A 15,765-nucleotide genomic window follows, 5' to 3' on the forward strand; every position below is an offset into this window, starting at 1 on the left:
TACAATGAGGAATTTAGGAATTTTAATGTTTTGTATTTGCTTATTTTTTCCATATAGACTTGTTATTGAATTATTATTCAATAGATATTGATTAAAAATGTCTTAAATCCTATGTTTTTTCTAATGTTTCATATCTTAAAGTAATTTTATTATGTGCTATGTAAAAAAAGTTCAACAGCAAATTCTTGAAAGTACCAGACCATTCCAAAAACAGAAGAAACAAAACTATTTAAATTTTATTTTCAAAGTCTAATTTTAATTTCAGACTGAACAGAAAAGTGAGAAAGCTAACTGTATTAGCAGACAAATGTACGAAATGTAAAACAGTGGATTATTAACAGAACTATTTACATGCATATTTACAAGCAATCCTTTTGTACATAAGTTTTAGTTAGTTGGAAAAGATTTTTGACAATAGGTAAAAATATTAACTAAATAGGGCCGAGGTGGTACCACATTGTAGTAAAAGTATTAGAAAAGTGATCCTCAAGGTGTATAAATCATAAAGCAGATGAAAACTTGAATGACAAAGATCTAGTAAAATTCTCTAGTAAAAAAGTCAATGCAACTCATGCTACAAAACAAAAATTAAGAAGCCATATAAAGCACAATAATGTTCTAGGCCTTAGGGTAATGAAGTTAGTCAGGTGAAAAAAATTTTAAACATGTTAAAGTAGCCGAAAGCACAATTTTAGAATTGGAATAGAGTCTTGATTGTTTATTTGGGAGTTAAGTCTTTCTTCCTTTTAATGACATTTTAAAAGCCCTTGTTATCAAATAGCATCTGCATATGTAATGTCAGTTGTTAATGATATATTCCAAGACTTTAGTTCTAAAGATTTTCATGATTGTGATTCATATTTGAAAGCCAATTCACCAAGACACTAAGTAAACTAAAATGAAACCTAAAGTATATGTATCCAAAAAAAAAGGATGCTACGTTTTGCAGTAATACGTATTTCCAAACTAAGACTTTTCCCCCAAGAAAAGTAGAATTTAAAGGATAAGCTTCTAACCGGCTAGCAAAATTTACTTTCAACATTTCATTTATTTCAAAATTGATTTTATTGCAGCCCAAACAGAATTAACTGTACATAATAAACTATTATATATATATACACATTTTAAGTTATAGGGAATAAAGTTTATTTTGGCAGATAATGTTAAACAAAATTAAAGTTGCATACATTAGTAACATAAGTCAAGATCCTTAATTTGGTATAAGTGTGAAATATTTTCTTGCTTTCCCATGTTCTGCTAAATCACCATACCTAAACTCCTTTATAAAACTAATATGTCAAAATTTAACTTTACTGTTTTCGCTTACGCTCTGATTCTAAACAAAACTTTTCATAAGCTTCTTCTATCTCTGGGTCCATCTCATCATCAATATCATCCAAGTATCTGTAAAAGAAGCAAAGATAATTCATAAGCTTAATATTTTTCAATTGATAGAATGTCTGATGCTAAATCACAAAAAACTAATGAATGTGACATAACTTTCCTATACTGAGTTATAACAGAACCCAAGTACTAACTGTTTATAGAAACACGTAAGTATTGGTTTAGTCCTCAGAAAACCAAGTGCTTAATTTGAAGAGTTAAAATTTAAACTAGATTCTGAGTCTCTCGTGTTTGAAGTTTGACATAAAAGTTGGGGGTTCAAGATTGACATTAGATTCATAAATTCATCACTAATCACACTATAATTAGAACATAATTTTAGATGTGCAATTTATTCTAGTGATGTATTAATAGTTTACCTACATAAATCAGAAATTAAACCAGTTTATTCCTGCAATGACAATTAAGTCACATCCCCATTTATCTAGATTCACACATTCGTAACAGGAAGCTATATTCAATTCAAGATCATCTATTCCAGATATTTTCCCACTACTAGGCAGTTTAAAATGATGGAATGCCAGGCTTTCCAGGTGGAGAAAAAGGTACATTTAAAGTGCCAATTAAGGATTTCATATACACACATTCTTACTGAATCCCATAACCATCTTAAAAAGCTAGGTACTACTATCATCATTTTAGAGCTGAAAAAAATGAAATTTCAGGATGTTAAACAAGTAATATAAAATCTTGGATAAACTATGTGGCAGACTCAGATTTAGACTCCAGACCTTTCACCTTTTTTACACTTTTCTCCACAACATTATGCTGTTCTAAATTCCCTCCAATATTCCCTTTGACATATAAGAGTGAAAAAACTATCTTGGCAATCCTAACAATTGCTGATGGATCTTTTTCTTTTGTTCCTCCCCCAGTTCTAGTATGAGGCCATGTGCTGAAATGAACATGAGTTCATTAGGGCAAGAGCATATGATGCTTATTCAGAGGATAACTGAAGTTCACACCAAGCTCGGCCTGTATCCTTATTTCCCTGTATTTTTTTCTATGGAACTAACATATAAAAGTACAGCAACATTATCTTACCGGATCCTTAAATGACCCCTAATTAAAATATCACTAGATAGGAAAGGAAATAAGAAGAGGAAATAAGGGTGGCCTTTTTTTTTTTTTTTAACCTACAACATACAGGAGAGAAGGGATATAAGAAAAATTCAAGCTACAGATTTAATTTATTCTGCCCCCTCTACTAAAGAAGAGAACCTAAGTAACTTGTCCAAATTCATGCAATTTGTTAACAGAGCTAGGACTAGACCTCATAAATTGCTGATGCAAATCTACAGCGAATCATAGTGTAATCTGATGCTAAATGAGTAACATTAAGTTTCTTTTATTACCAAAAATGGCAGGTAAAGAATTGAGACACAAAACAAGTTTATAATTCAAATTTTTCTATCAGTCCAAATATTTTTAAAGTCATCTGTGTTTTCTTTAATCGTAATTTATCCTTTAACAGTAAGATTTGAGCATTTTACTATGTGCTAGAAGGCTGTTCCAAGTATTTTTTATTTATTCTCGTAAAAACTCAAGGAGGGGTACTATTATTCTCATTTTATAGATTAGAAACAGGCACAGAACTTACACAAGATCTAACAGAAAGTTTTAAGGATATTTATTTTTAAATCTTAGGTATAATGACAATAGGATCTTTTTTTTTTTAATTATGCTTAAGTATACTGCATTTTAACATGGTTTTTTCCCCCTCAACTATACATACAATTTCAGAATCGTAGTTCCTGCGAGTTTTCTGACGTGAGTTTTTGAAAATTTTTGGCAAATAAGTACTACTATGTATACCGCCATAAATGCACAGCATCAAAATGAACATTCTTTCCTCATCTACTTTTTTCCTACTCTAAACTCAATCTACAAACTGTGGTCATAGAAATTTCACAAAGAAAGTTAGTAGCTAAAGATAACTTACGGATCACCAGCCCCAGATAAATCTGTTCCATTTTCTTCATAATCTGGAAAAAAGTCTTCTCTTTCAAGTAACTCTTGATATTTCTCTTGGTAATCTAAAGGACAATGTAGGAAAAATTACAATTCTGAAAAAAACCATTACATGAAACGGCCAGTTACCCCTAAAAATTCTCATTTTTAATCTTAAGACTTTTCATTCAAGCAGATCCAATGTTTAAATGTTACAAAATTTAAATTCTAGTTGGCTTGCTCTTGCCTCCGTATGCTCATGAGCCTTAAAATAATTATACATAATATTCCTCTAAATGTAAGTTGTTAGAAAAACCACTGGGAAGATACCAGAGTACACTTCATAGCCAATGTGTAGCTGATTACATTCTGTCCTACGTTTTTCCATTAGACAAAAAATTAGCTATATGACTTGTTAGGGAAGCACACATTTTTTTCCATATTCCACAAGGAAGGATTTTAATCAAATACCTCTGGTTTCCAGTTCTCCTATCACTCTTCCTTAAGGAGGTAGATAAGCTATCTGGCTAGAGAGCACTGAGTGTATGTTTGTCAATCAGAAAAGGCCAATCTTATCAAAAGTTCTGAGCAGAGGATTTCCTTTTTCTTGTGGTCTAGTCAGCTGACAAGTAGCCAACTGGTAAATGTTTCAGCTCTGCCAGACCCAGATTTTCCCTGGGTTGGGCTATTCTGAAATACTATGGGTGATATTAAAGCTCCCAACTACCAACTATCTTAGGCAGAGAAGAAGGGTGTTATTTATTGAACCGCACAGCATGTCTGTATGGAATCATTGCTTCTGAATAATAAAATGGATCAATGCATATTAAAACTAACACCTGAAAATCAGTTTCTAATGAACAGCGGCCATCTCAAATTTTGAAAGGATAATATATTTATTTATTTTATACTGGGTAAAGACCATGTTTTCCGAAACTGTCAGTCTCTATAAAATTTAACTCCAGCTTAAACAGTTGGTGATATTTTAACTTCCAATTCTGACAATTTGGAGAACTATTTAAATATGAAACTTGTCTGCTAAAATACTTAGGAGATACTAGATAAGACAAAATGATTCTCTGATTCAAATATATGGCTGAGCTCACAAAAAAGAAAATCAGTCACCAGATGACAGAAACAAAGAGGAAACTGAAAGCCATACATAACTGCTGCAGCTGGGAAGCTGATACATGGTGTTTCACCAAAGGGCTTAGATTTTAAAACCCAGGGAAGGTCATAAACCAAGTCCTTGGGCCCATGTAAAACAGGGAGATGGAATTCAGACCCTACTCCCATCTCATCCTACACTAACCTGGGACCCTCAAACAGCTGCTATCTAAGGCAAGGGGTGGACAGTGGAGGGTGGGAGAGATAGGCTGGGGGAGGTAATTCAGTGGTAAAGGTAGGTGGCAAGGGAGCATTGTTGTCTCTGCCTGGGTTTGGAGTGGGGACAGAAGTACTCTGGAAAAATACTTTCTCCAGATAACTCGTAATGATGGGCCTGCACCTCAAATTTCTACTACTCACATTAAGATCCCATATGACGAGAAAATAAAAAACTTGTCCCAACTTGTCCTGGCAGGAGCAAATATAAAACCCACTTGAAACTATAAATATAAATATAATATAAAACCCACCTGAAACTATCAAACTACAACCCAGAACCCATGAATCTCGAAGACAGTTGTATAAAAATGTAGCTTATGAGGGGGGACAATGGGATTGGGAAAGCCATAAGGACCACACTCCACTTTGTCTAGTTTATGGATGGATGAGTAGAAAAATAGGGGAAGGAAACAAACAGACAAAGGTACCCAGTGTTCTTTTTTACTTCAATTGCTCTTTTTCACTCTAATTATTATTCTTGTTATTTTTGTGTGTGTGCTAATGAAGGTGTCAGGGATTGATTTGGGTGATGAATGTACCACTATGTAATAGTACTGTAAACAATCGAAAGTATGATTTGTTTTGTATGACTGCGTGGTATGTGAATATATCTCAATAAAATGAAGATAAAAAAATAAAAATAAAAAAAATAAAATGTAAACAGCTAAAAATGTGGAATAGAGCTTTTTAAAAATCTTTACTTCTTTGAAAATATCCAAATTAAAAATATTTATAAAATATATTTCTATTACAATGCACTGATAAATAATGCCCTATGTGACTTAGAGGGAGTTATCTTTGAGTCATTTTACCATAAATCATTTTAATAAAAAGCCAAAGTGAATATGAAAAAGGTTTGATTTTATATTTTCAGAACAACGTTCCATGTCTAAGTTTCTTTACAGACTTAAGTTCTTAGTTCAAATTGTCTATCTTTTGGATTCTGTGGGGTTTCTTTTTCCTTTTAAAGATAAGTCTGCCACCAGAAAAAAAAAAATTGCACTTGTCAAAATTTGGACTACTGGTTTTTCTCATTCTTAATTATGTTAAAGTAGCACAATAAATGCCTAGAATATTGCTATCATTGATAAAGCATATATGTGAGGAGACCAGCAACAAAACAACCAAAATGCACTTTGCTTTTACTTTCTCTAAAAAAACCTGCAGGCAACCATGTTTAGTTAGAATTGTCCAAGGTGGTAGAAAATCTGAGGAGCTAGGAAAATAATTGAGTTTTATAGCATCATTTTCAGAATACAAAGTAAGATCAGCTATATAATCATTCTAATTTTTTAAAATTACATATGATTCAGACCATCCCATACTGATTGGGTATTAATTTACACTAATAGCAAACAGGTAGTGACAGAATAGCTTTGAGTGGTCTGTAAGCAATAAGCTGACCGTTGTTACCATAGAAAAACATAATCAATAGTTCATCTTTGAGTTTCTAGTAGTTATTACTGATTTGGTGATCATTTAGATCCCTATCTTAATGTATTTCTCCTAGTATAACTACATATGCTATATCTAGGGACATAGTCAACCCTCTGTTAGGATTAAATCATGTCCTTAGAAGTTTTCCTTGCTGTAGGTGGTTAATATAAATGTTTCTTTACTGATTATGAAACTTTCCTTCTCTAAGACTGGTTAACTTTGCCTTATAGTTAAAAAAAAGTATACAGCAGAATGATTGTTTTAGCCTTTTCAAATTAGTACAAATTTGTGAAACCATAGTAGGCGAATGTTACATAACAGATGAAGATGTCTAAGGCACATGTTGCTTTGGAGTTATAGTGAACATTGTGTACAGAAGCTTTCAACCTTAACTATATAGTGTTTGTGTGATGCTAAACTATTGGAACCATAGCAACATTTTTTTTCTATTTTATAAGTTGTATGCATAAATATAAGATGTGTAATGTTTCATTTATAAACTACCTTCAACACACACACACAAAAAAAACAAAAACAAAAACAAAAAAAACTTGTCCCAGCTTGTCCTGGCAGGAGCAAATATAAAACCCACTTTGGATAAATGTTCCTATAATCCAAGCTACAAAGGGTTTTCATGAAAAAGAGTTAAAACAGGGGCCTACTAATGTAACTTACCCTTAAATGGTTTAGAAAAAAAAACGAAAACAAAAACCAACTGTAGAGACAGCATAAATGATGAAGTAAAGGGAGTAAACTGTTAACAAAAGGCAAATCCAGGTAAAGGGCATATGAATGTTTACGGTGCTATTTTTATTTTTGTAACTTTGAAATCATGTCCAAATGAAACAAAAAAAAACACACCTACACACAAAATAGGGAAATGCAATTAAAAATCATGAGATACTACTTCACACCCACTACAATGGCTATAATAAAAAAAGGGGGGTCAGGGGATAAATGTTGGAGAGGAGGTAGAGAAATTGGAATGCTTGTACATTGCTGGTGGGAATGAATGGTACAGCTGCTATGGAAAACAGTTTGGTGGCTCTCCAAAAAGGTAAACATAGAATTACCATATGACTCAGTAAACCAGTAATTCTACTCCTAGGTGTACACCCAAAAGAAAACAGAGACTCAAACAAACACTTGTACATAAATGTTCAAAGCAGCACTATTCACATAGCAAAAATGTGGAAACCACCCAAATGCCCATCAATAGATAACTGGATAAACAAAACTGTGGTGTATCTACACAATGGAATGTTAGCCATAAAAAAGAATGAAGTACTGATATATGCTACAACCTAAGAACCTCAAAAACATTATGCTAAGTGAAAGAAGTCAGGCAAAGTCATGTATTATGATTCTGTTTATATGAAATATTCAGAATAGGTAAATCCATAAAGACAGAAAGCAGATTGGCAGCTGCCAGGGACTGGAGGGAGAGGAGAATGGGAGAAACAGCTTAGTGACTATGGAGTTTTTTTGAGGGGTGAAAATTTTTTGGAACCAGACAGAGGCTGGGGTTGTACAACATTGTGAATATACTAAATGAACCTGAACTGTTCACTTTAAAATGGTTAATTTTATGTTATAGGACTTTTACCTCAGTTAAAGACAATTACAGATACGCTCACAACATTAAAAAAAAAAAAAAAAAATTAAGGAAATAATTTTCTAGTGTAATTATCAGAAATAATAGCAGGGTTAGAATTAAAATATTAAACAAAAATAATCATTTAGAATGATGAGACAAAAGGATTTGAATGAGAAAAAAATACAATATTTTGAACAAAAAGCAGACTTTAAAAGTCAAACTGATTTTCTATATACAAGAGTAACTAGAAATAAAAAATTAGATAGACAGAATAGCAGACTAGACATGATGAAGAATCAAGAAAGAACCAGAAAGAATCAAGGTAACTTTTAAGAATAAGGAGAAATTTGCCTTACCAGATATAGTAAGATTTAGAGTAACAGTAATTAAAAGAGTGGTGCTGGTGTAGAGACAGACTAACAGAAGATCCATAATCATAAACACAGGGAATAACACACATAAGTTTATACAGGATTTTGGTATACAAAGAAGGGGCTTTATAACTAAGAAAGGAAAAATGACTTTTACCTGTTACTGAGACAATGGGCTAAGGAAAAAATATTCGATCTCTTCTATATCCCATAAACAAAATCAGCCAGATGGATTAAAGGCTTTTCTAAATATGAAAAGCAACAAAGCAAATTTTTAGAAGAAAAAGGAATCTTACATTGGTAAGGAAGATTTTTTTAAATCACAGAAAACACAAACAAGACTGATTTGTTCATATTAAAACTCAAAGGTGAGAAAAGCCATAGAAGCAAGCAGCTGAAAACAAAGAAACCCAGAAGAGAAGAGAGAGACAAGAAGATGCTGCCATGTGTCTTGCCATGTGGCTGAGGAACCAAGGATCGCCAGGAGCTGGTCTTCAGGAAGAAAGCATGGTCTTCATGACGCCTTGATTTGGACATTCTCACAGCTTCAAACTAACTCATGAATATGCAGGAAGACAAAAACTGGCAAGATAATTGGAAAGGGCAAGAGAAGAATATATTCATCAGTCTGGAGATATCTCTAAGATTAACATTAAAGGACTCTATCCTTGAAAGCAAGGCAAAGAAAGGCAAAACAGAAGTTGGGAAGAAAGTAGTCCGTACCAGGATGAACCCTTCTAGGCACCAGAAATTGAACTAAGAATAAGACCTTCTAGGCGCAAAGTCATTGCAGTTTTTCCCTTCATCACAGCTACTCAAAGTGTAACCTTGGGAGTGAATGATGTCTGGACTCCAGGGCAACAAGGATTTAAAGGAGGTGTCATGCCTTCCCTCCCACCCCTGCAGCTCCATGGAGAGACTTACAGAGCCCTAGAGAAGCTGGCAGACTGTCCTCCGACTTAGCAATTCTTTTTACACCTTCTTTCAGAGAGCATCCTCTATACTCCAAACTTAGACACCTCGTGCTCTTAGGCCACCCTGGGATTGCCAGAGAAAAGGGTCTTGATGAACTGAATCACAATAACCCTTCCTATAGCAACAACTCAAAATAACGATTTACCGATGGTGGGATTTAAGGCAAGAGCAAGATATACTTTGGAGAAAGTGCTCCAGAAGCCTGCAAATTGTATTCCATCTAAGTTTAGTCCTTAGAGTCAAAGAGATCAGAGAACAAATTCTGGCACCATCACTGACTAGCTGTATCCTTAGGCAGGTCAAATAATCTCTCTAGACCCAAGTTTACCCCATCAATAAAATCTGAATTAAAAATTAAAATCTCAAAGCTTCTATATGATAAGAAATTATAAGCAAAATAAAAGATAGCTACATTCTGGGAGAAGTGTCAAACACTCAGCTGATTAGGGAACAGTTCTAGAATATATAAGGGATTACAAATCATTAAGACAGACAAAAGACCCAGTAGAAAAACAGGCAAAGAGAACAGATAGACAATTCTCAAAGAAAGAAATCAAAAGGCCATAGAAGTATGAACAATATCACCCATCAAGGAAATAAAAATTAAAATAACAGCAAGATAAAATTTCGTACAATCAAAATGACAGAAATTAAGTCAGATAATAAATGCTGCTAAGCATGTGGAATAGGAACCCTCATATGCTCCTGATGAAGTATTAAGTAGTACAAGCACACTGGAAAGCAATTTAGAATCATTTAGTAAATCTGAACATGTAAATAGACTGTAACTCAAAAATTCTACTACTTCATCCTACGGAACTCTGCTGTATGCACAGGATGTTCACCACAGCACTGTTTATAACAACAAACAAATCTAAACGGCATGACTATCCATAAATAGGGGATGTATTAACTATGGTTTACTCAGAGTAGAAAATTATCTGGTAATTAAAATGAATGAACTCAAGCCATATATATATATATATATATATATATATATATATATGTACACAGACACGTGCATATCTCAATATAGATAAATAACAGAAACTAATAGTAAATGAAAAGTTGCAAAAGAATATGCATACAGAGAAAAATATGCACAATATCATACCATTTAGTAATATGAATGCCACTGTGTGTGATAATACCTGTTATTCATAGATACATACATGAAGTAAAAAGACACATTGCAACGATAAAAACCAAGAATTATTTCTGGGAGGAAAATGATGGAAGGACTGGGGAGGGAGAGCACAATTAGGGAACAGAGAGATTTCGCAGAATCTATGAGGCTTTTATTTCTCTAAAAAAGATCTGAAATATATATTAACATGACAAAATGACTTGGTTTAATCTTTACAGTGTATATAGGGTCAGTTATTTAGTGTATTTTATATGTTTTTGATGTTCCATAATTTAAAACGGAAAGGTAAGCAGTCCTTCTACTTCCTTTAGATTAGGGACACTGGATAGGTAGTGCCCAATGCCCTGAGGAAGCAAATGGGAAAATTACAATGATAAGATAGTTTTACATTGCACCAATGGCATTTAAAACTTACAGAAAAATAAGGAGAGGGGCAAGATGGCGCATAGAGATGTGTGGAATTTAGTTAGTCCCCTGCAACAACTAATAAACAACCAGGAACAACTAGTAAATAATCTGGAACAACTTCTGGGGGGATAACCGTGGCTGTCCACACATTGTACACCAACCTGGACTGGGTGGAATGGCTGAGATCTCAGCATAAAAACTCTAAGTAAAAACAGCAGAACTGTGCCAGAAGCCCCCTCCCCCTATGGCAGGCTGAGCTGCAAGACCTTGCTGTGGGAAAAAGCAGGATTCCTGGAGCAAGTGCATATAACTCAACCTAGCTCTAACTGGGGTTTCAATTAATAAATATGTACTGCTGAATACAAGCTACAAACATAGACAAACCCCTAACAAGCAGCAAAGTACCCTGAGGTCTCTCCCAGTGGAGAGAAAGGGCTGACAAAAAAATATATATACAGAGGCTTTTAGAGACAACTGACCTTAGAGAGACAGAAAACGCCTGTGCCCCAGGAAAGGGAGCCCAGAAGACCAGGTGCTATCTCTTGCCAATGGGCAAAACTGGGGCACTGTGGACTGGCTCCAAGAAGAGGCTTTCTTTCCCTTTCTCTCTCTCTCAACCTGAGTGGCTCAGTGGAGAAAGTCTCAGCCATTTACAGTTCACAGCACTCTGTGAAGTTAACAGAATCATAGAGCAAAAGGAATAATTCAAATACAGAAGATAACTGCCTAGGTGGTATATCTTCCCTAAGAGGAAGGAGGTGTGGCCCAACTCTAAGGACTGCCCTCATTTCAGAACTCAGACCCCAGGGCCTGGGAGATAAGAGTCAAAACAGAAACAAACTAAGCTGAGAATTAAAGGGACCACACCTCTTTACACAGTGGAGAGTGACTGGCTGACAGGCACTACCTGCTGGGCAGGGTAGGAAAAGCACAGCAGCTAGAGGCCTCACGGGAAAGTCTGTCAATCGTCTAACCTTCAGGGAAATTTCACACTGAATATAGCCCCATTCTGAGACCTGAACCCATTCTGGTCTGGGAAAATCTGACTGGGGTAACCAAGAAAACCAGATGCCTAGACAACAGAAAACTACAAATCACACTAGGAAAAGCGAAGCTATGGCCCAGTCAAAGGAACAAATCTACACCTCAACTGAGATGCAGTTCAGATGTTGTTTCACTTTAATGAAACGATTAAAGATTTTCAAATAAATATGCTAAATCATTTCAAAAACCAAGTCAACGAGTACAGGGAAGATATGCCAAAAGAGATGAAGGGTATAAAGAAAGCACTGGACAAACATAAGGTATAAATTGAAAGGTTGAAAAAATAATTGGCAGAATCTATGGAAATGAAAGGCACAAAAAAAGAGATAAAAAATACAATGGAGACATACAACAGCAGCTCTCAAGAAGTAGAAGAAAATATTCAGGAACTGGAGAACGAGACACCTGGCATACTACACACAAAGAACAGATAGGAAAAAGAATGGAAAAATATGAGAACATCTCAGAGAACTGAATGACAACATGAAGCACATGAATGTATGTGTCATTGGTGTCCCAGAAGGAAAAGAGAAGGGAAAAGGGGCAGAAGCAACAATAGAATAAATAATCAATGAAAATTTCCCATCTATTATGAAGGACATCAAATTACAGATCCAAGAAGCACAGCATATCCCAAACAGAATAGATGTGAATAGACCTATGCCAAGACACCCAATAATCAGATTATCAAACGTCAAAGACAAAGAGAGAATCCTGAAAGCAGCAAGAGTAAAGTGATCCATCACATACAAAGGAAGCTTGATAAAACTATGTGCAGATTTCTCAGCAGAAACCATAGAGGCAAGAAAAAAGTGGTGTGATATATTTAAGATACTGAAAGAGAAAAACTGCCAACCAAGAATCCTGTATCTGGCAAAACTGTCCTTCAAATACGAGGGAAAGTTTAAGATATTCTCTGACAAACAGACAATGACAGAGTCTGTGAACAAGATACCTGCACTACAGGAAATACTAAAGGAAGCACTACAGACAGATAGGAAAAGACCGGAGTGAGAGGTTTGGAACACAATTTTGGGTGATGGTAGCACAAGAATGTAAGTACAGAGACCAAATATGACTGTGAGTATGGGTGAAAGAGGAAGGTTAGGACCATGTGGGACATCAGAAGGAAAGAGGAAAGATAAAGACAGGGACTGTATAACTTAGTTATATCTAGAGTGATCAACAATTGTGATAAAATGTACAAATATGTTTTTACATGAGGGAGAACAAATGAATGTCAATCTTGCAAGGTGTTCCAGTTTGCAAATGCTGCCAGAATGCAAACTACAAGAAATGGACTGGCTTTTATAAAGGGGGTTTATTTGGTTACAAAGGTACAGTCGTAAGGCCATAAAGTGTCTGAGGTAAGGCATCAGCAATCGGGTACCTACACTGGAGAAAGGCAATTGGCATCCAGAAAACCTCTATCAGCTGGAAAGGCATGTGCCTGGAGTCTGCTTGCTCCTAGGTTGTGTTTCAGCTCCTCTCTCAGCTCCCACAAGTTCTTCAAAGTCTCCCTCGTGGCTGCCACCCCTCTTCAAAATGTCACTCTCAGCTGCTCTTTCAAGTGCTTGTGTTTCTCTGCTTTTATAGGGCTCCAGTAATTATATCAAGATCCACCCTGAATGGGTGGGGCCACATTTCCAGGGAAACACTCAATCAGAAGGTTCCAACCTAATCAACACTACTATGTCTGCCCCCACGATACTGCATTAAAGAATACGGCTTTTTCTGGAAGACATAATATACACAAACCAGCATACAAGGTGTTAAAAATGGGGTAGTATTAGGGAAAAAATACAATCAGTGCAAACTAGAGACTATAATTAATAGAAACATTGTATTAGGCTTCCTTTAATGTAACAAAGGCAATATAACAAAGCAAAATGCATGTAAGAGAGGGATATAAGGAAGGGGGGTATGGGACAATTGGCATTGGTGATGTTGTCTGACTTTTATTATACTTTAGTTTAATTCTCTTTCCTTTTGTTGCTTTTTAGCTGTCGTTTTTTTTTCTTTCTTTCTTTTTCTTTTTCTTTTGTCACTCTACCTTCTTTGACTCTTCCCCTTCTCTGAAGAAGAAATGGATATGTCCTTATTACAGATAGTGGTGATGGTGGTGAATGCATAAATACATGACTATACAGGCAACGATCAATTGTTTACTTAGGACGGAATGTATGGTGTGTGAACAAAATCGTCTTAAAAAAAAAAACTAAATCTGTTGATGAAGAAACCTTGAGGGCACTATATTCAGTGAAATAAGTCAGACACAAAAGGACAAATATTGTATGGTTTCAGTGATATGAATTAATTAAAATATGTAAACTCATAGATATGAAATATAGGTTACCAGGATTTAGAACAAGACTCAAGAATGGGGAGTGGTTGCTTATTATGAGCAGAATGTTTAAATAGGTTGAACTTATGTGTTTGGAAATGGACAGAGGTTACAGTAGCACATTATAGTAAGAATAACTAACAGTGCTGAATGGAGTGTGAATGTGGTGGACAGGGTAAGCTTAAAGTCATGGATGTCACCAGAAGGAAAGCTGGAGGTTAAAAGATGGGAATGTATAAAACTATGAATATTGTGGTGGACAATGTCCGTGATTAACTGTACAAATATGAGAAATCACTTTCATGAACTAGAAGAAATGTATGACACTTTAACTAAAAGTTAATAGTAGAGGGGCATATAGGAAAAAAATATATCTATTGCAAACTATGTATTACAGTTAATAGTATTTTAACATTCTTTCATCAACAGTAACAAATATACTATACCAATATTATGATTCAATAATGGAGGGCGGTGGTTAGGGGTATGGGAGGATTTGAGTTTTCTTTTTTGTTTTTATTTCTTTTCTGGAGTAACGAAAATGTTCTCAAAATTAAAAAAAAAAAAAAATTAATTGTGGTGATAGATGCACAGCTCTGTGATGGTACTGAGGGCAATTAATTGTTCACTTTGGATGATTGTATGGTATGTGAACAATCTCAATAAAAATTAAATTAAAAAAAAACTTGATGAAAAATAAATCCTATACCACTTTACTATTAACAGAAAAATTTTCTCTCTTGGTCATAATGCAGTCCCACCTATCAAAATTAAAATGTTCTTTCTATAAATGCTCCTTTTCTGTAAAGAGAACTGTGCAGAGATATAAGATTTAAATTAACTCTGACCCACCAGATATTAATGAAGTCTGTAACTCTTAGTATCTACAACTATTAGCTATTAGCAAATTAATGAAAGTTGCTATCAATACAGTAAATTATAACCATCTTTCCCACTCCATGCTAACCATCTGGAAGTTTAGAGAATAAAAACAAAATATTGGAAGAAATATAAAATGAGTGGCTGATTTTGAGGGATTCTCCCAACCCATAATTGTTAGTGTGACAAGATACTGTACACTAGCTCAGACCTTCCATATATGGTTCAAATGGTCATTGTAAAGAATATTCTATAGGAGACAAAACTTGAACATTTTAGAATGCTGTGAACACTTCAAAAAGCCAGTTTTGTGCTGGTGACATACCTGGATCAGCTGCAGTGAAAGGAACACCATCAGATGTATAAAACGTTGGTTCATTCTAGGATGAATCAAAGTGATAAAAATATACAATCATTCCAGAATTGAATTTTTAAAGCACATTACCTAATGAAGTATGGCTGATGTCACTTGCCTGCATGAGATAATGCACGAACAAACAAAAATCTAAATTCCCAGCAACCATTTTCATTTCATTCTCTTCTCTCAAGAGATTGTGGTTCTAATCTGTCTATTGTCTGTCACATTCATGGTGAACATTGTGATTTAGTGTCAGCTCATTTTCAGCCATGTTTCCCACCCCCACTTTTTGGGAAGAATTACTGTGACCCAGGTTGTAGGAGCATTCCTCAGTAGTTGTTTTATGTTTGGTTATGTCAGGTGATTCAGAGCATCACTGGCCAGGTAGGCATTTTTATTTTCTTAAATTTATTTTCCTGTAACATGCAAAGAAAATGCTTGAGATGCAGGCCCTTGATTACGAAT

The 15,765-nt window shown here is 34.8% G+C and overlaps 1 protein-coding gene across 2 annotated transcripts in view; it reads right to left on the reverse strand.

The window, feature by feature from the left end:
- Window positions 1-213: 213 nt before the first annotated feature.
- Window positions 214-15,765, reverse strand: part of PAIP1 (poly(A) binding protein interacting protein 1) — a 42,592-nt gene continuing 27,040 nt past the window's right edge. For both annotated transcript variants that reach the window (XM_037799220.1, XM_037799221.1), the window contains exons 9-11: window positions 15,268-15,322; window positions 3,347-3,440; window positions 214-1,404 (exon numbers count right to left, since the gene is read on the reverse strand). In XM_037799220.1, the coding sequence (XP_037655148.1) occupies window positions 1,311-1,404; window positions 3,347-3,440; window positions 15,268-15,322 (243 nt within the window). In that variant the 3' untranslated portion in view covers window positions 214-1,310. The remainder of the gene's footprint in view (window positions 1,405-3,346; window positions 3,441-15,267; window positions 15,323-15,765) is intronic.

The sequence above is a fragment of the Choloepus didactylus genome, chromosome 11 (assembly GCF_015220235.1).
Source record: "Choloepus didactylus isolate mChoDid1 chromosome 11, mChoDid1.pri, whole genome shotgun sequence".
Taxonomy (NCBI): domain Eukaryota; kingdom Metazoa; phylum Chordata; class Mammalia; order Pilosa; family Megalonychidae; genus Choloepus; species Choloepus didactylus.